The following is a 20,439-nucleotide window of genomic DNA, read 5'->3' on the forward strand; positions in this document are numbered from 1 at the left end:
CTTCACTTATTTTTAACACTTTACATATGCGTGCACATCTGTAATAATTGCTCCCCTTTTTAATATGCTTATCAATAACCATTTGCGCACTTGTGTCCATAATTCCCACTTTGACCAATAGGAATACATGATGCAAGAAGTGCCCTTGAGCAAGACACCTAGCCCCACATCGCTCAGTGGATTGTATCCAACCAATACATTAATAGCTGTAAATCCCTTTGGATAAAAGCATCTGTAATGTAACATTTCTTTGTAATTTTGCGTCATATTTTTGAAAATGCATACATCCATCAGAACTGAGGAGGGTGATTGAAATATAGCCTACGGTACGTGTAAGGTTGCTTCATTTGCTTAAACCCCAGTGGCACTCCCCTTATCACATAACAGATTTGACCAGCAGATACACAATCACAATGCATGTGTGCAGCTGAGGCACAGCTTTTTTTTCAAAGGGAGAAGGATTTTCATCAGATAAATGAAGTTTAAATGGCCCTTCGGTGTCGGCCAGACACACACAATGGTGCAACGTGAAACTACATATCTCAGGTTTTGCTTCCGAGATCACATCTTTGTTCCCGCTCTCACAGCTGATAAACTTTGTTTCACATGACCTTCATGATGTGTTTGAATTGGATATAGTACAATAATAACAATAAAGGTTTTCTCTTCTCTTTTATTATATTATATTATATTATATTATATTATATTATATTATATTATATTATATTATAATGTCCCATTTTTCATTTACAGTAGCAATGATCACTTCAAATTGTGCCTAGCTCCATGTGTTGTGTGGGCCTAGGTTTAATGTTAAATAAACAAAAATGAAATGAATGACTGAAAATGACTGAATTTTGGCAGGTTTAATGTGAAAGTGATGTCAAACATGATAAGTGACACACATTTCATTTGACAGTGCAGCACGAATGTTGGCTGGCTAGGGTTCTGTTCAAGGCCACCTACTACTGCCACCTGCTGACCATAGATGGTACTAAGTGCAATGGAATAGCCAGTGTCCCAACAGCCCTCAGAAATACCATGGGAGCGTAAACATCACAACATTTATATTCACGCACAAGAAAATATACATTTGATTCAACAGAAAGTGAGGAGAAATTAGGCACAAATTAAGAAAACATGTTATAAAGCTTTTAAAAAGTAGAAAAATATGGTATTTGTCCTTCATAATTTCGTACATTTCTCCATATATTATTTGTTTTTCAACATTTCAAGTCTTAAAAAAACCAATTAAAATGTGCACTTGATATGTACCGTAGCCTACGTAGAGTTCTCTCTACTCTGCTCTGCTGCTAATAGATCTTGGAGCTGACGTTGTCTTTGAAGTAGCCTGGGTTGCTGACGTTGCCCGCAGGCTCGAAGAAGGCCACGCCGATGAACATGCCTGAGCCATCAGTAGCCAGGCCGATACCAACCGTCTCACTGGACTTCCACACCATCTGGGTGAAGTTTCCTGAGAAAAAGAATGGATTATACCATTAGTATCCAAGTGGCGTAGCTGTACCCAACGCGTCTCTACACATCCAGAAGAACTCATAAAGAGGAACGAAGCATCTTCAAACTGCAAACGACTGCTTGAATCTCCAGTTGCTGCTTGAATAAACATGAACTGGATGAATGAGAATCTTCACAGACCATTGATTGTATATTCTATGTATTCCCATTGTCACAGACATATGTAGCAGTAGCACAGTTAAACTACATAATCAATAATATATTAGACTACATCTACAGCATGTGTATAGACATAGTGTTATTGCCAGATCTACAGTATTGTTGTTATCCATGTTTACATTACCTGTCCCTTTTTGGAAGCCTGGAGAGGAGAATTTGTATTTGGAGCTCTCATCGTACCAAGACTTGGCGACATCGGAACCTATGAGCATACAGTGGAATTGAGAATGTGAATTTCAAAAATGAAAAACAATGAACAGGACATCATCTCTCCAACATCTGTCCAAATGACAGAGTGTAGTCTCTTGTAGCCAACACATGAATGAACCCCGGCTCATGTGCAAAAAAAAATATCTTTGAACTGATTCCATCCAATGACAGTTGGCATGGCAATGGCATGGACACCAAATTCCAGTCCCTTTATGGAGCCCGCTCCAATGGACCCCCCATTCAGGATATTAAATGATAAGTTCAGCCAATTTCAACATGCAGTTGTAATGCTCACACTACCCTGGACTTGTCAGTATCTGAGATTTTTTTCAGCCTTTTCCAAGATCCTGGTCATTGTAATGGGGGCAGGTGTTTGTTTAAAATATATATATATCTTCTATCTATATCTTTTTTTATTCCCAAAACATCCAAAAGTTCATGCAACATCAGCGAACAAATAGCAAACAGCGATACCGTTTGGGAAAATATTTGGAGTAGAAAAGAAATATTTTTGGAAAGAAATATTTTGATGTAAAAAAAAATCCGGCCCCTTTAGAATAGCTCAGATCTTGGAAGGGGCTGAGCCAAAAAATGCAGCGTCACCTAGTACTGACAAGTCAAGGGTAGCGTGAGCAATACAAGAGCATTATTGAAATTGGCGGAACCGCTCCTTTAATATGGACAATATGTGGGGCCCTGATGTCTTATTCACTTCACCCCTTATTCCAACACCCCTGTTCACTACTATCATAATCAACAGGTGTACTCCGATCCAATGACAAAAAATATTGTCAAATTGGCCTTACCTTGAGGAGTAGCACTAATGGACCCAGACTGGTAAAAGAGGCTCTCCCCATGACCTTTGCCCTGGTTCCTCAGTGTCCTTGAGGCCACCAGGGTGGTAGCAAAGTCCTGGGCCTCTTTGGACAGGGCAAGGGAGAGAGACAGAGGCTTCGCACCGTGCTGTTTACGGTAACGGTTTATCGTGTCCACGGCAGAGTCCCTGAACTCTTTCTGGCCACCTGTCATGAGAGAGAGAGGGGGTGTGTGGGGGGGAGTTACTGAATGTGTCACATTTTTGTTTTCAGAAAAAAATAGAGTGAGAAGTATGTGCAATGCCTGGAGAAATAATTTCAATATGCAAAAAAATAAATAAAGTGATTTGTATGACATTTTTCAAGATGTGTTTTCTATTTATCTATTTAACAATGTAAAATGTACTCCAATAAAATGCTAGATCTTTTTAAGAAGAGAGAGCTTAGGTCACCTTGAGTAAGTTTTCCTGAAGGTGATGTATTTCTATTATAACTCCCAGGTCCATCTGAAAGAAACAGTCAACGGTTATAAATGTGCAGCAAAACTGTGTAGGCTAAGGATGGACTGGTCATCTGGCACAGAGGCGATTCTAGGGTCAGGTGGGGCACCAAGCGAAAATGCAAAACTAGACTGCCTGTGCAGTCGCCTTCGACTGCTTAGGGTATATCCCCGAAACGCGACGCTTCCAGTCCCCCATCATTCCTACCACTCCTGTCCACCATTTCGTAAACGTATATACAGATGTGACATGACGCGCATAGGCTTAAAATTAAACGACTATTGTGAAAATGAAGCAAAAAATGGGGCAAATGGTAATACTGTTTTAATGGTTCAGTGGATATACCACATTAGGTACAGTGTAATAACCAGTGTAACAATATTTAATACAATGTAATTTTTTTACTTACATCATGTGTTTGTGCGTAAGTGGTATTACATGGTATTGCATATTGTTACACTGGTATTACACTATATTACATGGTATTGCATACTGATACACTCGTTACTACACTGTACCTGATATTGCATATTGTTACACTGGTATTACACTAGTATTAAATGGTATTAAATATTGTTACATTGGTTATTACACTGTACCTAATATGGTAGATTCACTGAAATGGTGAACCATTAAAATAAGGTGTTACCGGGCAAATCAATCCACCCAGTCAGAAGTTATGGGCATGGGTGCCGCTAGGGGGGGAAAGATGTTACAGATTCTAAGGGCCCAAGCACTGACAGGGGCCCTTAAAGGGGCCCAAGCACTGACAGGTGCCTTTAAGGGGGCCCAAAATTGGACTCTTTCATGGGGCCCAAAAATTCTGGTGGCGCCCCTGGTTATGGGCCAAATGAAAATTCCGCCATTTTGAAAGTGTTGTCTTCCAAACTCGAATCAGTTCATGAACCTACCCTAGAGCATTCACACACAAAATCTGGGACAAATCCATCCAACCGGTCAGTAGTTATGGGCCAAACAATAATTCGGCCATCTTGAATTCCGCCATCTTGAAAGTGTTGACCTCCAAACTCGAATCAGTTCATGAACCTACCCTAGAGCATTCACACACCAAATCTGGGACAAATCCATCCACCAGGTCAGAAGTTATGGACCAAACAAAAATTCGGCCATCTTGAATTCAGCCATCTTGAAAGTGTTGACCTCCCAACTCGAAGCAGTTCATGAACCTACCCTAGAGCATTCACACACCAAATCTGGGACAAATCCATCCACCCGGTCAGAAGTTATGGACCAAACAAAAATTCGGCCATCTTGAATTCAGCCATCTTGAAAGTGTTGACCTCCAAACTCGAATCAGTTCATGAACCTGTCCTAGAGCATTCACCCAAAAAATCTGGGACAAATCCAAACATCCGTTCAAAAGTTATCGCGTTAACACGAAAGACCTTACGCGGCGGCGGCGGACGCGGCGGACGCGGCGGCGGCGGACGCGGCGGACGCGGCGGCGGCGCACGCAAAACCATTACATCCCCGACGCTCCGCGTTTCGGGGATATAATAATGAACATTTGAACCAAAATCGCCACTACTGTGGTAAGGTGTGGGCTGGTATCCACTATCTAGGGGCTTGGGGGCCCCAAGCGGCTGCCTGCCTTGCATGGTAGCAAGATGCGCCTCTGATCTGGCATACAGGACATTTCCCCAGTGGGCTGACAGCCCCCAGGGGGTGATGATGTTATTTTTTCTATGGGACTGGCCCACAATTTAGAGGGGGTGGTCCATTGGTCCATTTTCAGTGTAGACAGGACTATTTCAAGCAGGATACAGTATGGACAAGACTTGTGTGTGTGAGGGGCCAAAAATGTCCAGGTAGTTTCTTTTTCCCACTCCAACCCTGGTGCAGGCCTAGTGACAGTAGTCTGCTTCCACAGAAGTTTGCAATCATTGCATTTCTAGCAACCATCCCCCAACAGACATACATTTGCACAAAAGACCTGCAGCAGCTTAAGCATGCATATTTAGTTTAAATTCAGATGTGTCGTTCGAACAATGCAACTTTGAAATGTCACATACACTTAAAATAAGAAATAATAATACATAATAATACATGAATAAAGTAAATGATATTCAAAGCTCAGTCATATTCAGGGAGTCCAGATTTTGACACATACCATCTGCTGAATCATCCACTATGACAGGTGAGCCTGCTGGCAAGACGTTCTTCTCAAAGTAGCCAGGGTTGCTGATGTTCCCAGCTGGTACATACTGGCCGACCACAAAGACAGTATTTCCATCCGTGGCCAGGCCCACTCCCACTTGTTTAGAGCCCTTCCAGACAACCTGGGTGAAGTGGCCTGTAGATGACACCAGGGGGCAGATATGAGTCAGGGGCATTTAAAGAGCCACTAAAGGCTGACCAGTATTCTACAACTACAATCACTACTAGCAAACACTATATTTGCATAGAAAAATGATTGCATTCTAAACGTTTAGTGATGTGATAGGTGTTTCAGATATATTGCTTGGGGAGCACCTCATACTTAGTACTAGTAGCCTCTTACTGCAGCTGGGCTGGCCGGAGACCCTATTCACTTGCTGAAAATGCTTAACTACATCATAACAACATTGCTATGACATTACAGAGAGCCATAGTGCTACGCCATAGTCCTACTTGTTGGGAAACATTTCTGTACTACTTCTCTGCTGATTGTGCTTACCTGTGCCAGATTGGAATCCAGGCCTTTTGAAATTGTAGTCTTTAATTTCACTGTACCAATTTTCCACAGCCTCTTTACCTGCAAATAAACAGTACTTGATTGTTAGACCTTATAGATAACTGTATTCAGGGTGCGATTTTTAGGGGGAGATGGGGGGGATTGTCCCCTCTTCTGGTTTTGATATTGACACTTTTTCTACATGATTTTAATCAAAGTTTAATGTAATTCCATTGATATTGCTTAAAGTCTGAAACATATCCCCCCTTCTGGTTTTTTGTCAAATCGCACCCTGACTGTATTGTTATGTGATAGTTCACACCGCACACCACACTCAAAGCCCACTCCTCCCTGCCACCCTCACATTCACTGTTGCCAACACACATAGTCCATGTTCTTTCACACACAGTCCTCCACCCACACAGCCCATGACCCATGGGTATGGAGATATGAAAGTGAAGTGAAAGCCCTATTGTAAAACAACCAACTCCCATTGTCATTGTCATTGTGACTCCACTCCACAGCACACAAGTGAACACTGCACACTGCGGAATTGCCTTTATGCCTCACCCGTGCAAGGGGGCAGCCCTCAATGGCGCCCCAAGGGAGCAGTGAGGTGGGACGGTACCATGCTCAGGGTACCTCAGTCATGGAGGAGGATGGGGGAGAGCACTGGTTAATTACTCCCCCCACCAACCTGGCGGGTCGGGAGTCGAACCGGCAACCTTTGGGATGCAAGTCTGACGCCCTAACCGCTTACCCATGACTGCCCACTTACCTATGACTGCCCATGAATGATATATATGACAAACACAACTCCAGTGGTGTAGTCTACGTAGAACGCGGGTATACGGAGTATACCCACTTCTAAATTTCAGGGGCTTCAGTATACCCACTTAAAATGGATTGATCCATTATTTACAATAGCATAAATACAGTATATACAGTATACCCACTTCAAAAAATGCTCAAATATACAGTAAACCCACCATAACAAAGTAGACTACACCACTGCACAACTCCTAATCCTTGTATTCAATCTCATGCACTTACCATGGACGTTTTTAGGGGTAGAGCTCCAGGTGTAGTAGAGGTTCTCCCCGTAGTCTTCTGCATCGCTGTGCTGCATGGCCTTGGTGGCCAGCAGGTGATCTGCCCACTTCTGAGCTGACCTGCACAGGTCTCTGGTGATGGCCAGAGGGGGCGCTCCATGCTGCTTCCTGTAGGAGTTATGGGCGTCCAGGAACTCACGCTCAAAGTTGCCGTCTTTCGTGGAGAGGGAGTTGAGCTTGGATGCCACGCTGTCCACGCTGTTCTTCTTGGAGGGTGACCATCTGTTGTTCCTGTCAGATCCATCTGCAAGACACAATCATTCAGCTTTCTTGCTGAAACAACGCAACCATAAAATATGTGCCTCTAAAACCTTTTCCCATATGTAGAAGCCATCAGTGCATTGGCAAAGGAAAGGTGTCCAGACACAAATAAACAGGTGTGTCCGGACTAAGAAGATATCTTAAATGAGAGTGCATTCTACAAAATGATGAATGTTCTTCTCTATTTCTGCCACCCTTCTTTCTGAACAAGATGTGCTTTGTCACTTTACGACACATACCAGGTGTGTCTGCCTGCACAGGTGAGCCTTCTGGCAAGACGTTCTTCTCAAAGTACCCTGGGTTGGTGATGTTCCCCGCTGGTAGGTACTGGCCGACCACAATAATGGTATTTCCATCCGTGGCAATGCCCACTCCGAGTTCTTTAGAGCCCTTCCAGACAACTTGGGTGAAGTGACCTGGAAAGAACACCAGAGGGCGGACACGAGTCAGGGAACATGTGGAGAGCGAATCAATCTGTTGCTCCTTTGCATTGGCCGTCCTTACCTGTGTCAGACTGGAATCCAGGCCTTTTGAAACTGTAGTCTTTTATCTCATTGTACCAGTTTTCCACGGCTACTTTACCTGGAAAAGAACAGTTAATTTTTTAAATGACAGTTTACCACCGAATGCACATTGCATAACAACTATTGTAGAGCTTCGACCTTAGCAGGTATTTGGTTCAATCATTTTTATTTCCCATTGCAGCGCATTTTATAGACCCTTTGCAGAGCTGTGTTTTACATGGATATTCTAGGGACTTGGCTGCCATCGGGGCCAATAACATAACTGTTTCTCCATTGAGCCATCGGAAATGCTCAAATTTGATTGGCTCCCATTCCCAGGCAGATTTGAATTTCACAAGACAGCCAATTCAGCTAGACTGAGGCTGACGTGAAATTTTGTGGCGCATCTCAAATAAGTACGAGCGGGCCCAGGATACATTTTACTATAGGCCTATATGGGTTTTCCGTTTACCAACATTCCCGACGTGAGGAGGGGCAAGATGCTAAGCAGCATCTGAATGCATTTTTCAAGTTACTGCTGTTTCCAGCAATCAGAGGTTGAACAGTGCGCAGCCAGGGTCGCGCAGGATTGTTTACAAATGGTAAACCCATGTATACATACTAGTGTTGCACCGATACTGATACCAGTATTGGTGGATTGGTGGATTGGCACTAAAATGGTGGTATCGGTATCGGCGAGTACCAACAAATAGGGCACCGATACCATTTACAGGTGCTTGTATGACACTTAAACAGCCTTGAAATTAGTTATTTCATAGAGGTATTTAAAAAGTATTTAAGTTTAGCTGCATTCACTTTGTATTAGTCTTTTTCCTGTTTCACAAAGGTAGGCAGCAGCCTGACACAGCCATGCAATGATTTTACATCCAAGTAGTATGCACTACAGCCCTTCATATATATACATTTCAAATAGGGTGGTATCGGTGTGGGTATCTGTGTGGTATCGGTATCGTCCGATACGGCACAGCCAGGTATCGGGTATCGGTATCGGGGCCAAAAAATGGTATCGGTGCAACACTAATACATACCATGGATTTTTTTAGGGATGGAGCTCCAGGCGTGGAAGAGGTTCTCTCCGTGGTCATCCTGACTGTGCTGCATCTTCTTGGTGGCCAGCAGGTGGTCAGCCCAATCCTGAGCTGACCTGCACAGGTCTCTGCTGATGGCCAGAGGGGGCGCTCCATGCTGCTTCCTGTAGGAGTTATGGGCGTCCAGGAACTCACGTTGAAAGTTGCCGCCCGAGGTTGGGACTCCGTTTGGCTTTCTCCCCGTAAACCGGCTTTTTGGATCACTCCCACCTGATTCATCTGAAAGACAACAACAACCACAAGAAATGTAAAGCACAGGGGTGCTGTGGCTCAGTGGGCCAAGGGGCCTTAGTGTAAATCCAGGGACCCGAGTCCAGGGTCCCAGCCTTTTTTTAAAAGAAATGTAAAGCCCCAACCTGAATGTGTGATATTTTCATTATTTTTTTAATTTATTTTTTACTATTTGCAGTTTTAGTTTAAGCAATTAATTTTGTGTCACACAAAGATTCTGAAAACACTAGGGTACAGGCGTACAGCCAATACTCATGGAACAAAGACACGGCAGAAACATGTGTGCCTCAAATAATAAGCTGTACTAAATGACTGGTTATCTGATAGAGCTATCTGGACCATATTTGCAGTTACAGTGTGCTCTTTTTTCTGATTTCCTTCTGGTTGAGCAAGATGTGCCTCTTTACATTTCGACACGTACCATCTGCGTCCACTTTGACAGGTGAGCCTGCTGGCAAGACGTTCTTCTCAAAGTAGCCAGGGTTGCTGATGTTCCCAGCAGGTTGGTACTGGCCGACCACAAAGACAGTTTTTCCATCCGTGGCCAGGCCCACTCCCACTTCTTTAGAGCCCTTCCACACAACCTGGGTGAAGTGGCCTGGAAATGACACCAGGGGGCAGACATGAGTCAGGGGCATTTAGAGAGTTGACACACAGTTATTATATCCATGCTGTCCAATACACTGTCTGCTGCTGCCCATTACACATAGAATATACATTCTGAAATACATGACAGCATCAATCAATCAATCAATCGAGATAGATGAAGCACCGGCATAATCTATGACTGCTTCTCTGATGTTCTTACCTGTACCCGACTGGAATCCAGGCCTCTTGAAATTATAGTCTTTAATTTCACTGTACCAGTTCTCCACTGCATCTTTACCTGCAATGAAAGAGTGTACATTTCAATTGGCATGTTCTTCTTTCACAAAATATTGGACAGTTTCTGATAACTTCCTTTACCTCCTATATTAAAATCCACCACAAAACTCTTAGTGGTGCCCCTGATGTCAGACAGGCCATTAATGAGCATGTAAACACTATCTCAACGATTTTCATGTTTGTGCACTGCCCAAACCAGTTTCACAAAGTCTTGGAAATTGTCAGACCCATTACATAACATTTTTACGACTTTGAAAAGACACCCCAAGGGTAGACAAAGTCTATCTTCGTGAGAACTGGCTGAGAAACAATCGTGAAGCACGCATATTCAAATAGCCTATTTAAACATTCAGAAGTACTTTAGGGCCTCTGTAGAGCTCTGTGGCCCCCAGAATGATCCTCATCTACTCCAACCACAGATTCACCACCAGTGCAGTTGGGGCCTAAGGCAAAATGTTGAAAGAGGTAGGTAGGTATGCACTATGCACACTGCCAGTAACGCTTGAACATTTTTAAACTTTATTTAATTAAACATGCAATGTTTCCATCACGTTTCAATCACTTTGGATGTGCACAACCTAACAAAAACACCCAGGCCAAAAACTCACTCGTTGACCACACTGTGAATGGCAAAGCTTCCCATTTACACAGTAGGGCCCAGGCTGTCTGTGCACTAGCTGCTGCACCCATGGCTGTAAAATACCATGTCGGAATACTTCAAAATGATGGGCGGCACTGTGGGACACCGCGTTTGGTTCTGACCTGTGCTCTTTTCCCAATAATCCCTCCCCGTCTACCTCCCTCTAGTTTCCTGTCTCTCTCCGCCATGCACTTTGCTGTCAATAAAGGCTAAAATGCACCAAAAAATATTTAAAACAGGAATTATGTATGTAAATACCGTCGACGCTTTTAGGGGCAGAGCTCCAGCTGTAGTAGAGGTTCTCCCCATAGTCTTCTGCATCGCTGTGCTGCATGGCCTTGGTGGCCAGCAGGTGATCTGCCCACTTCTGAGCTGACCTGCACAGGTCTCTGCTGATGGCCAGAGGGGGCGCTCCATGCTGCTTCCTGTAGGAGTTATGGGCGTCCAGGAACTCACGTTGAAAGGTGCTACCTGAGTAGAGGATATAACAGGTATTATTCATGGTGTGCAATTCATGCGGGTGTGCGGGTGTGTGTGCCTGCATGCATGCGTGTGTGTGTGTGTGTGTGTGTGTGTGTGTGTGTGTGTGTGTGTGTGTGTGTGTGTGTGTGTGTGTGTGTGTGTGTGTGTGTGTGTGTGTGCGTGTGCGTGCGTGCGTGCGTGTGTGTGTGTGTGTGTGTGTGTGTGTGTGTGTGTGTGTGTGTGCATGACATGCGTCCGTATGCAGAGTTACTTACACACATTAAATCAAATTTACATCCAGTACACATTAGTGTGGTAGTATAATTTCAAATGCATTACCTAAAAGCACAATTATTTTTTCCAGCTGTTTTTATACAGTGTAATGACACTGACATAAAATTTGACTAGACTATCATAAAACACATTAAGCAACACATAGGCACAAATGATAACACAGCTATAAAGAGGATGCATGTGGAAGATAGCATGCAAAAAAGGACAACAAGAGTTTCTTTTTGTGATGAACTGACCTGCCATTATTCTGTCTTATCTGGTGTCGGCACTTCAGGGTGGAGAAAACTGTAGCGTTGACTTGCAAAGCAGTTCACAGCACGCCAACCTGCATACACACACACTGACAACTGTCACCAAGAGGCATCAGACATGCATTTTTAAATACCAGCAGCTCCTCCCTGTTTTTTTCTGGGGTTTTTCGCATTGTTGTTGTTGTTTCATTTGTCATGAAAAATGTTAATGCAAGAGGGTGTGACCACTAGACAGACACCTTCATAGCTGAACTGGAGGAACAAGCACATGTCACACATTGTCACACTATTAAAAAATAGGGATTTGATTTAACATCTTCTATATTGTATTTGGGCACAAAGTACTATTTACTCTGTTACATTAACACTGCATTTTTTACTGTGCAGCAGGAAAATGGATCCTAGATTTAATTGTTTTATCTAGTTCCAATTTTACGTTTTTTGTTACATATCTGTTATAACACATTGCCCTTTAGAACCACTTGTTCTGAGTATACCAACACATAAAATGAGGAAAACTAGGTTTGGGAAATGACCCAGGTCGGGTCCCCAAGGGTATGCAGTCCATATACCATAGTCAGTTGCATTAGTGCCTTGATACATAGATTATTTATTGTCCTTTCGGAAAATCATTCGCACCATTTTCTGTGTCTGATACAATTACAAAGACATACAATAGACAAAACACAATAGACAAACACAGCACCCACCCATTGCACAAAAAGACAGGTTGACAATAAGACAACTCTTTAGGTATGAATCTGACAAGACCTCTTCTCTCTTTTCTCTGTTCTTTCTGGTCTTCAGTTGTCTGTGTACATAGTAGATCAACTACACTACTGATCAGATACAAATAATAACTTCAGCAAAACAGAGAGCAATGACTGCTTTATTATGCACCTCTTAGTGCAGATGAGCCTTATCAATCTTACATCACTCATATATCATAGCAACACTGCTATGACATTACCAAAGATATTACAGGTAAGAAGCAAGTTCCTCAGCCAATCAGGAACCAGTTCACACCAAGAACAAAATCAAGGAAGTGTTCGGCAAACATATTTTTCTTTTGAATTGTTATTAAGCATTCCTTTGCGAACACCACCTCCTGCATCTTAAAGCTACCTACAGTATGCATGGATTTTTGAACTTTTTAACATAGCCTCTTGGTACAGATGGGCCCTCCAGCAAGCTCGTTCCCTCTTTGCTGAAAAGATTTAACTGAGTGTGATGCGATGTATGACTTCACATGACGAATGAAGATAAAAACAGGTTCCAAAAAAGACTCAACTACAACATCATTACAATGACATTACCGAGATGAATGTCATTACCATTACCGCAACATCCCTGTGTAACAGATGAAGACTTGGCCATTAGGCCTACAATTTTGTTGAAAATAAGGATACAAGAGAGGCTCTGCGCAAAAGTTTAAGTAACAGAGTAAGATTTGGTCATTACAATTCTGGTGACAATAAGGTTATAAAAGAGGCTCGAAGGGGGTCACTTTTGAGAAAACGTCAAGGGGAAGGTCAAGGTCACAACAGGCTGCTTGGATACGGTTTGTTGTACTCTGTGCTGTTTGTCCTTGGAGATGCTGAGGGACAAGCCTGGGCCCAGCCCGCCCATACTACCTGTGATGCTAAGTTTAGCTTCTCAAAGGTAGTCTGGCCAGGCATACTTTCTGCAACATTTCAATTGAGATAGGGAACGAATCAATTTTGAGCATTTTCAATGGCTCAATGCGATGTATTTAAGGCAGTGTAGCTTCAACCATGCGGCCAGGCATTTCATGAATGTGTGCTAGACACACCCTTTGCTAGCCTGGCGACGCCATCCTATGTACTCCACCCAAAGATTTTGGCTCCGCACCTAGTCTGGCGAAACCCTCCTAGCTCGGTTCGCTTACCATTTAGCCAATCAGCAAATAGTTGAGAGTGGTGACGCAGAACTCACCCACAAAGTCTGTTACTGATTGGTTAAGGTAACACTATTCACACTTTTGTTTTGTCATATGCTTTTGCGGCACCATATCGTAACAGCCATGGTAATTAAGCACAAAATGGGGTTTAATTTGAATTTGGAACTCTGAATTTCAATGCCAGAGTAAGATCAGACCATCTCCCACCCTCTACGGAGACAGATTCCTCTTAGCTTTCTCCAGACTGTTTGACGGAGTCAACCGTCGGCTTTCCTTTATTTTACCCAGGCTAGCCCTTTGCAGCTCCCTCTGAAAAATGGGTTGACAATGCCAGACCAAAGTCTCAAAGAGATTTGCAGTCGTGACAGCCAGGCTGCTGAAGCACTGGCTTAGCAAAAAAAAAAGATTGGTGTCCCAGGGGCGACATGGCCCAGTGGGCTAAGTTAAGCGCCATACCATTCATTTGGTTCCCCATCACCCTCTTCCTCATTCTTTAATGCCATCCTATATACAGTTAATTAAGGCATGAAAAGTCCAAAAACGATCAACATCATATGCAACATCATATTCCAAAAAAAAAAATCTAAATTCATGAGAGAAGCATAAGCTTCCAGTCAGTTCACTCTAGAGAAAACCCCGGACACCCTACAATATCTCTTATCTTGCAGATCAGTGTATAATGGAGTGCGATGAATCAAGTGATAATGAGGGCACTTTAAACAGCATCTTAGCCCCTTAGTGCCGCATGGCTGTTATAATCCTGTCACCAAAATGGTAACGACCAACAAGTCTTAATCTGATACATAAAGCTCTCATTAATGCCATAGCAAAGTTGTAATGATAGCTACGCTTTTTTCAGCAAAGGGTGAATAAGCCCCTTGATAGGCCCATCGTCATGAAGACACTATGATCATCAAGACATTCCCTTCATCTTGCAACACCTGCCCACAGGTTGGTATGTTACACAAGCAAAACGATGAGTTTCCAAGTGGTGTTGATGAAACACCTGCAGAGATGAGGGTGGCGATAAAGACCACAAGGCATGATGGGCCTCTGGATGGATGGGAAAGGGGCATTCCATGTAGATCGAGAGCAGGGGCGGATTAAGATGGCCTGGGGCCCCTAGGTTAAAGGTTGCTGTGTGGGTCCCCGCAGAAGGCAAATTTCACGACAAAATTACATAGTCATAATTGCAAACTAGGAATTAAGGATAACATATCTGCCAATGTGGAGAGGAGTATAAATAATGTATAACACAGCAGATGATTTTTTCAATACCACATGTTGTCACAATTATTGATTCTAATGATTTGGCCAGTCGTGGGCCCCCTGCCAAATATGGGCCCCTAGCCTGCAGCCATATGTAGCCTGTGCGTTAATCCGGCCCTGGTCGAAAGGATACATGGAATGAGGTACACTATCATCTCCTCTGCATGAGCTTCTTACACTGAATTACAACCTCATCACGTACTGTAGAGCCTCTGCAATTGTCACCATTGTCACCAGAAATGGTAATGACCATTAGTAAGTCTTAATCGGTTATGTAAAACCTACGTAACAGGCATTATACCCCCTGGATTGCAAGGTATGTAGCCTACAACATCTGTAGAAGGCCGGCTATAGAGGCTAGCATCTTTCCAAAGAAACACAAAAAGAAACCATAAAACATACACACCAGACAAAAGGTGTTGCAAAGTGCTGTTATTAGGCCATTGTGAACTGGCTCGGCTGTTACGTTTAACAAATGCCAGAGACTGTACAGCAGCAATACCTATTGTATGCATATAGCAAATATATACCCAGGAGGACACCAAGAGATACCGTATGCCACAAAAATATCACAAAATGTGTATTGTCTTTCCAGATACAGATATACAGTATAGACACATGGAAATTCAGTTCTGCTTATTGTTGCTACTGGTTTTCATGTATAATGTATGTTGTATAACTAACTCAGTTAACGTCATGCTTTTTGTGATTCTTTGTCAAACATCCTTTCCAAAACAGTTGTGCAATGGCAACACGGATGTGTTTCACAAAGCCTTTCATATCCTGTTCAGAAGAAACATTTGGATCACATCTGTAACCTGAGTAGTTGCATGATATTGGTGGATTCATGAGTAGTCCTCTCTGGAACCACAGGTCTTATATGACCCAGACAAATGGTACCTATCCAACCCCTTCCCCAAGGAGCCTCACGTACGCACCAAGTAGCATATCTACTGTACTATGCCAGGTAAAAACCCTCATTATGAATGCCTGTTGTTATAGAGTGGTTGAGTGAATAGGCTTTTGGATGCGCCCATCTGCAGATAGAGACTGTGGAGTAAACTGGGTAAACTTTGTTTTGTTTTGTTTGTTTGTTTTGTTTGTTTGTTTGTTGTTTGTATGTTTGTTTTCAGAGCCAGTTTAATCAATAGGCAGGCTAGCTGATTGCTAAGGTCCCACCAAATCTTCCCTCTGTAGGGTCCCCAACAGTCAGCCCCACCATGGCAAATACAAACGTAATGTAAAAGGGCCCCATGTGTCTATAGTTTGTAGGGCCACCACAGAACCGCTGCTGGATTTTACTTACAATTTGACACTGACAATATGAGATGGAAACAGGCTACATGGAAAATCCATAACCTAATGTGACCTGCACCAAACTGCAAAGCATCAAGGACTGCCCAATCTACTAAACACAACCTACCTGTTCAACCTTTGATGTATTTTCTTAAAGGGCAAATGCTGTCTGGGGACATTCCTTAACATCAGCGGGCATTAGGTAGTGATTATCATATTTTACAACAAATATCGTCTGCATGCTCGCCAAGCCACACACTCCAAACAAGAGGCAATTAAGTACTTATGTATCTAAGCACTTGTGAAGCTATATCTTGTCAAACAAGAAATTATTTCACAAGGTATGTAATATAGCACATTCATTGAGATATAGCCTGATCTTACCCTTGTAATGTGTAGAGATTTGGGAAATATGAATTGGGCCGATGCTTACAGAAGGCAAGGCCAGGCTAATTGGGGTCTGGTGTAGCAAAATGTTTGCTTTTCCTAGGAAATGAATGGGTCACTTTGCATGTTGCTTTTTTATCTCATCGTATAAGATTACTTTATCCATGACTCAATATGGAGACTTCCGATTTACTCATACAATGCAGTACACATGCCTTGGTTACATTTTAAAGTGATACTGTGGTGTAAAATCAAAATAGGAATATTAAAAATGTCAGGGCAAAGTGTTTGGAGGAATAGGGAATGGGAAATTCCAGAAAACACCAAAGGTGTCATCATTTTTGGACACATAAACAAACTTGGGGAAAAAAACTCCACATTTCCCCAGCAGTACAACCAAAGCCTCAGCAGTCAAACCAATGTACAGAGAAGTATTTACTAGCAAGTGTGAAAGCAAGTTCCAATGTTATGCACAACAAGTGCTCAGAATTTGTCTCTGGAATTAGTTGTGTGACATTCAAGGAAAGGCACCGACTTGGAACAGTGACAGGTAAGAATGCGCTTTAGTTAAATATACTGTATGTCTTGCTTAGGGCCGAAAAATGACAACATTATATCTTTGAATGCCTATTTCCCAACCATGTGTAGGGTTTTCTAGCAAAGGCTTAAAAAAGTCTACTTTGGAATGCAGCTGGCTCAGGATTGATCTCCACTACTGACCTGCATGCCATGCCGTTTTAATGTTCCTTTTTATTAGACTGTACACACAGCAAAGCATCCCTTTAAGTCCCTTTAAAGTTTTATCCGCTGAAGATGTCTGATAACAAAATATATCAACACTGCAAAATATAATGTCCTTGTCCTTGACTCACCTGAAAGGTGATGCCACTGAATGGCATGACCCATCAATGGCATCACATGAGTCATTTCTATTAACATGTTTGTTTTTCATGTTCCTTGGTATTCTGAGCATGACTATCTGATCATGGAGACGCTTGTGTACAAAAGAACATGTTCTTTTCCAAATAGTCACACCCACTGGCATTTAGATAATACCAACACACCTTTCGTGGTGAGAGACATAAGAAAAATGACAAAAATGTCACTGTATCAGTCTCAGAAATTTGACAATTTTGAACAGACACCATGCAGTAATGTTGAAATACTGTATATTATAGCCTACATCATAACGAGGGCTCTAAATTAACTTTTTTCATCACTAGCCAAAATGCCTATTAGAAGTTTATCTTACTTAGCCAAACACACACTCAATAACGGGTGAAAGTGCAGTAAATAAGGCCAAATTGACATTTCACCAGTATTTGGCTGGTTGTGGGTGCTAATTTAGTGCAGTGATCGTATAACTGATAATTAATCCCATGGTTCTCCAGTCAGAGTACTCTTAAAGGAGGAACTTGAAACTGTAAAATCATCTGACAAAGGCAAGCTTCTCCTCAAAGAATGACTTTGGCTTACTGTAGCGTATGGCAGACTCTATCAGTGTTATTACACCACCAGCACAGTTAATGAACTCTGCATGAAGCGTCTGGAACCAAATACTTCAACCCAAAGTACCCTCCTTCAATCCGCCCTGGTGTGCACAGTAACTGACATCAAGAAGGACTAGCAGGTAGCAGCAGAGCGAGAGACGGTGTACTCAGTTTAATCTGTTAAGACATGTCCCCTGTTATAAGTTTGCTGTTACCAGAATGGAAATTACTAAGTCATAATATATTGCTAAAGGCTCTGTGTAAGTAATTAGTAAAGTGTTTTCAATGACTATTACAGTGCTCCACCTGCTGAATGATGTTGATTATGATGCTGTCCATAATTGTGAAAGACCTTCGTGCACAGCTGAGGCAAAGAATATGTAAGCATGAAATTACTCATTTTGTTAAGACTTTGTCCTACCTGTGTCTGCCCCCTGCGACTCTGCCAAAGTAACATTAGCTGTTTTGATTCTGTGTCTTGCTTTATGATCCTTCCTCGGATGGAGAACAATGATTGCCCAAACTGAAACCATGTAACGTTAAGACGGTTGCACATTTCCTCTGTGGTTCAATAGGAAGTCAAATAAGAGGGAAATAGGTTCATATGACATGAGTGAGGCTGATGACAAGCACTCGCTTGCATGCCCCCTGCACGCACACGCACACACGCACACACACACACACACACACACACACACACACACACACACACACACACACACACACACACACACACACACACACACCTCATGCATCAACATGAAACATCCATCCTTGTTTTATGTCTTAAGGGGACAAAATATGCAGGAAGTTGTGAGGCATTGTGCAAGCAGCTCAGGCTCTGACCTGTACGATGATCTGTTCCGTCACTCTGTGATTCCGCTCCTGTGCTCTGTCAATATTAGCTTCTTCTCTGAGATGAGGCAGTTATAGAGCCCACAAATGGGTCCACAGATGGTTAGAACCACATATGAATGTTATGCCTTACAATCTGACACTGACAATTGCTAAGTTTACGTTCGCTTTTAATTCCGAAATAATAATTCAGAATTAAATAGTTCCGTTAAGTTTGCTTTGATCTTTCATTTCATTCCGAATTGGCAAGTGTTTACATGCCGTTTTCAAATAAGAATTATTCAGAATTCAGAATTCAGAATTAAAGTCAGTTAATTCCAAATTAAATGTCTCGTGTAAAAATAGCAAAATATTAGATTACACTCCTGGGTGAGAAAAGGCTAGTGTACATGGTAGGCCTAAATCACATTAATATAATGGCATAACCTAATGTGACCTGCACCAAACTGCAAAGCATCAAGGACTGCCCATTGCCCAATTTACTAAACACAACCTATATTCAACCTTTGATGTAATTTTTTAAAGGGCCAAATGCTGTCAGGCTCTGACCTGTGCGATGATCTGTTTCCCCGCTCTGTGATTCGGCTCCAGTGTGTTCTGTCAATATGAGCTTCTTCTGTGAGATCAGGCAGGCAGGTATATACCGTAGCTGATATTGGCAGAGGACCAGTTCACTGCAGCACAGCAGCAAGGCTTTCTCATTTAGCAAACTCAGTGGCTGTTGCTGCAACTTCCTCCCTCTTGACACTTTAGCACTTCTCTGCATCACCTTATAGGTTTCCGTCATCTGGTTGCCAAAGAAACCAAAACAAACATGGATGTTGTGGTCTGGGGGTCAGGAAAGGGCAGGCCTTACATGTAAATTGGATGGTATTGAAATGAACAATATTTTTGATGGCACAGAATCACATACACATGCACGCACACACACGCTTAGTTTTACACACGCCCGCAAACACACTACACACACACGCACGCACACACACACACACACACACACACATACATACACACACACACACACACACACACACACACACACACACACACACACACACACACACACACACACACACACACACACACACACACACACACACACACACACACACACACACACACATTCACACACACACATGTCCCCAAGTAGCCTGTGGTTGGTATGGGCGCTGTGCGGTGTGCCACAGCAACACCCAGCCGTGCATGTCCCAGTTTAATTCCTGTTGACATGTGTCAAAGTAGAACAATAATTGCATGCGTAAAAAAAAGCAAGTAGGCCTAACACATGCGCACGCTCGCATGCATACCGCACGCTCACACACCGCACCATGTCATGATTTCAACATACACACACACACACACACACACACACACACACACACACACACACACACACACACACACACACACACACACACACACACACACACACACACACACACACACACACACACACATACAAATAATGCACTAAGTCTACTCAACCTTAAAACCCTGTACTAATTGGCCACCATCTGAGTCCACTCTGGCAGCTTTAGCTAGGCCTTCTATGATAAAATAGTGACCTCTAGTGGCTATC

The 20,439-nt window shown here is 42.8% G+C and overlaps 2 protein-coding genes across 5 annotated transcripts in view; one reads left to right on the forward strand and one right to left on the reverse strand.

The window, feature by feature from the left end:
* The window catches only part of setx (senataxin), a 1,003,984-nt gene that overhangs the window by 905,689 nt on the left and 77,856 nt on the right, over nt 1-20,439 (forward strand). The gene's annotated exons all lie outside the window — the stretch shown is intronic.
* On the reverse strand, nt 865-19,506 carry glipr2 (GLI pathogenesis-related 2). Of its 4 annotated transcripts, none has more exons than XM_063209922.1 (15): nt 19,410-19,506; nt 11,628-11,716; nt 10,894-11,106; nt 9,919-9,996; nt 9,532-9,708; nt 8,820-9,098; nt 7,772-7,849; nt 7,507-7,683; nt 6,948-7,250; nt 5,898-5,975; nt 5,352-5,534; nt 3,173-3,226; nt 2,712-2,927; nt 1,820-1,897; nt 865-1,474 (listed from the first exon to the last, which is right to left on the reverse strand). In XM_063209922.1, exons 2-15 carry the CDS (start codon nt 11,632-11,634, stop codon nt 1,314-1,316), a joined length of 2,082 nt encoding a protein of 693 aa, XP_063065992.1. In that variant the 5' UTR covers nt 11,635-11,716; nt 19,410-19,506; the 3' UTR covers nt 865-1,313. The 4 variants fall into 4 exon arrangements, with proteins under 4 accessions (XP_063065992.1, XP_063065993.1, XP_063065991.1 ...); XM_063209923.1 differs by lacking the exon at nt 19,410-19,506 and adding an exon at nt 18,852-18,937; XM_063209921.1 differs by lacking the exon at nt 19,410-19,506 and adding an exon at nt 18,427-18,653.

Source organism: Engraulis encrasicolus, chromosome 11 (genome assembly GCF_034702125.1).
Source record: "Engraulis encrasicolus isolate BLACKSEA-1 chromosome 11, IST_EnEncr_1.0, whole genome shotgun sequence".
NCBI lineage: Eukaryota > Metazoa > Chordata > Actinopteri > Clupeiformes > Engraulidae > Engraulis > Engraulis encrasicolus.

Excerpts from the sequence above, each read along its gene's own strand:
- glipr2 (XM_063209922.1), bottom strand. Across the intron at positions 9,997-10,893 it reads TGCCCCTAAAAGCGTCGACG|GTAAAGATGCAGTGGAGAAC; the intron begins GTATTTACATAC and ends CTTTCATTGCAG. Across the intron at positions 9,099-9,531 it reads TGTCAAAGTGGACGCAGATG|ATGAATCAGGTGGGAGTGAT; the intron begins GTACGTGTCGAA and ends GTTGTCTTTCAG.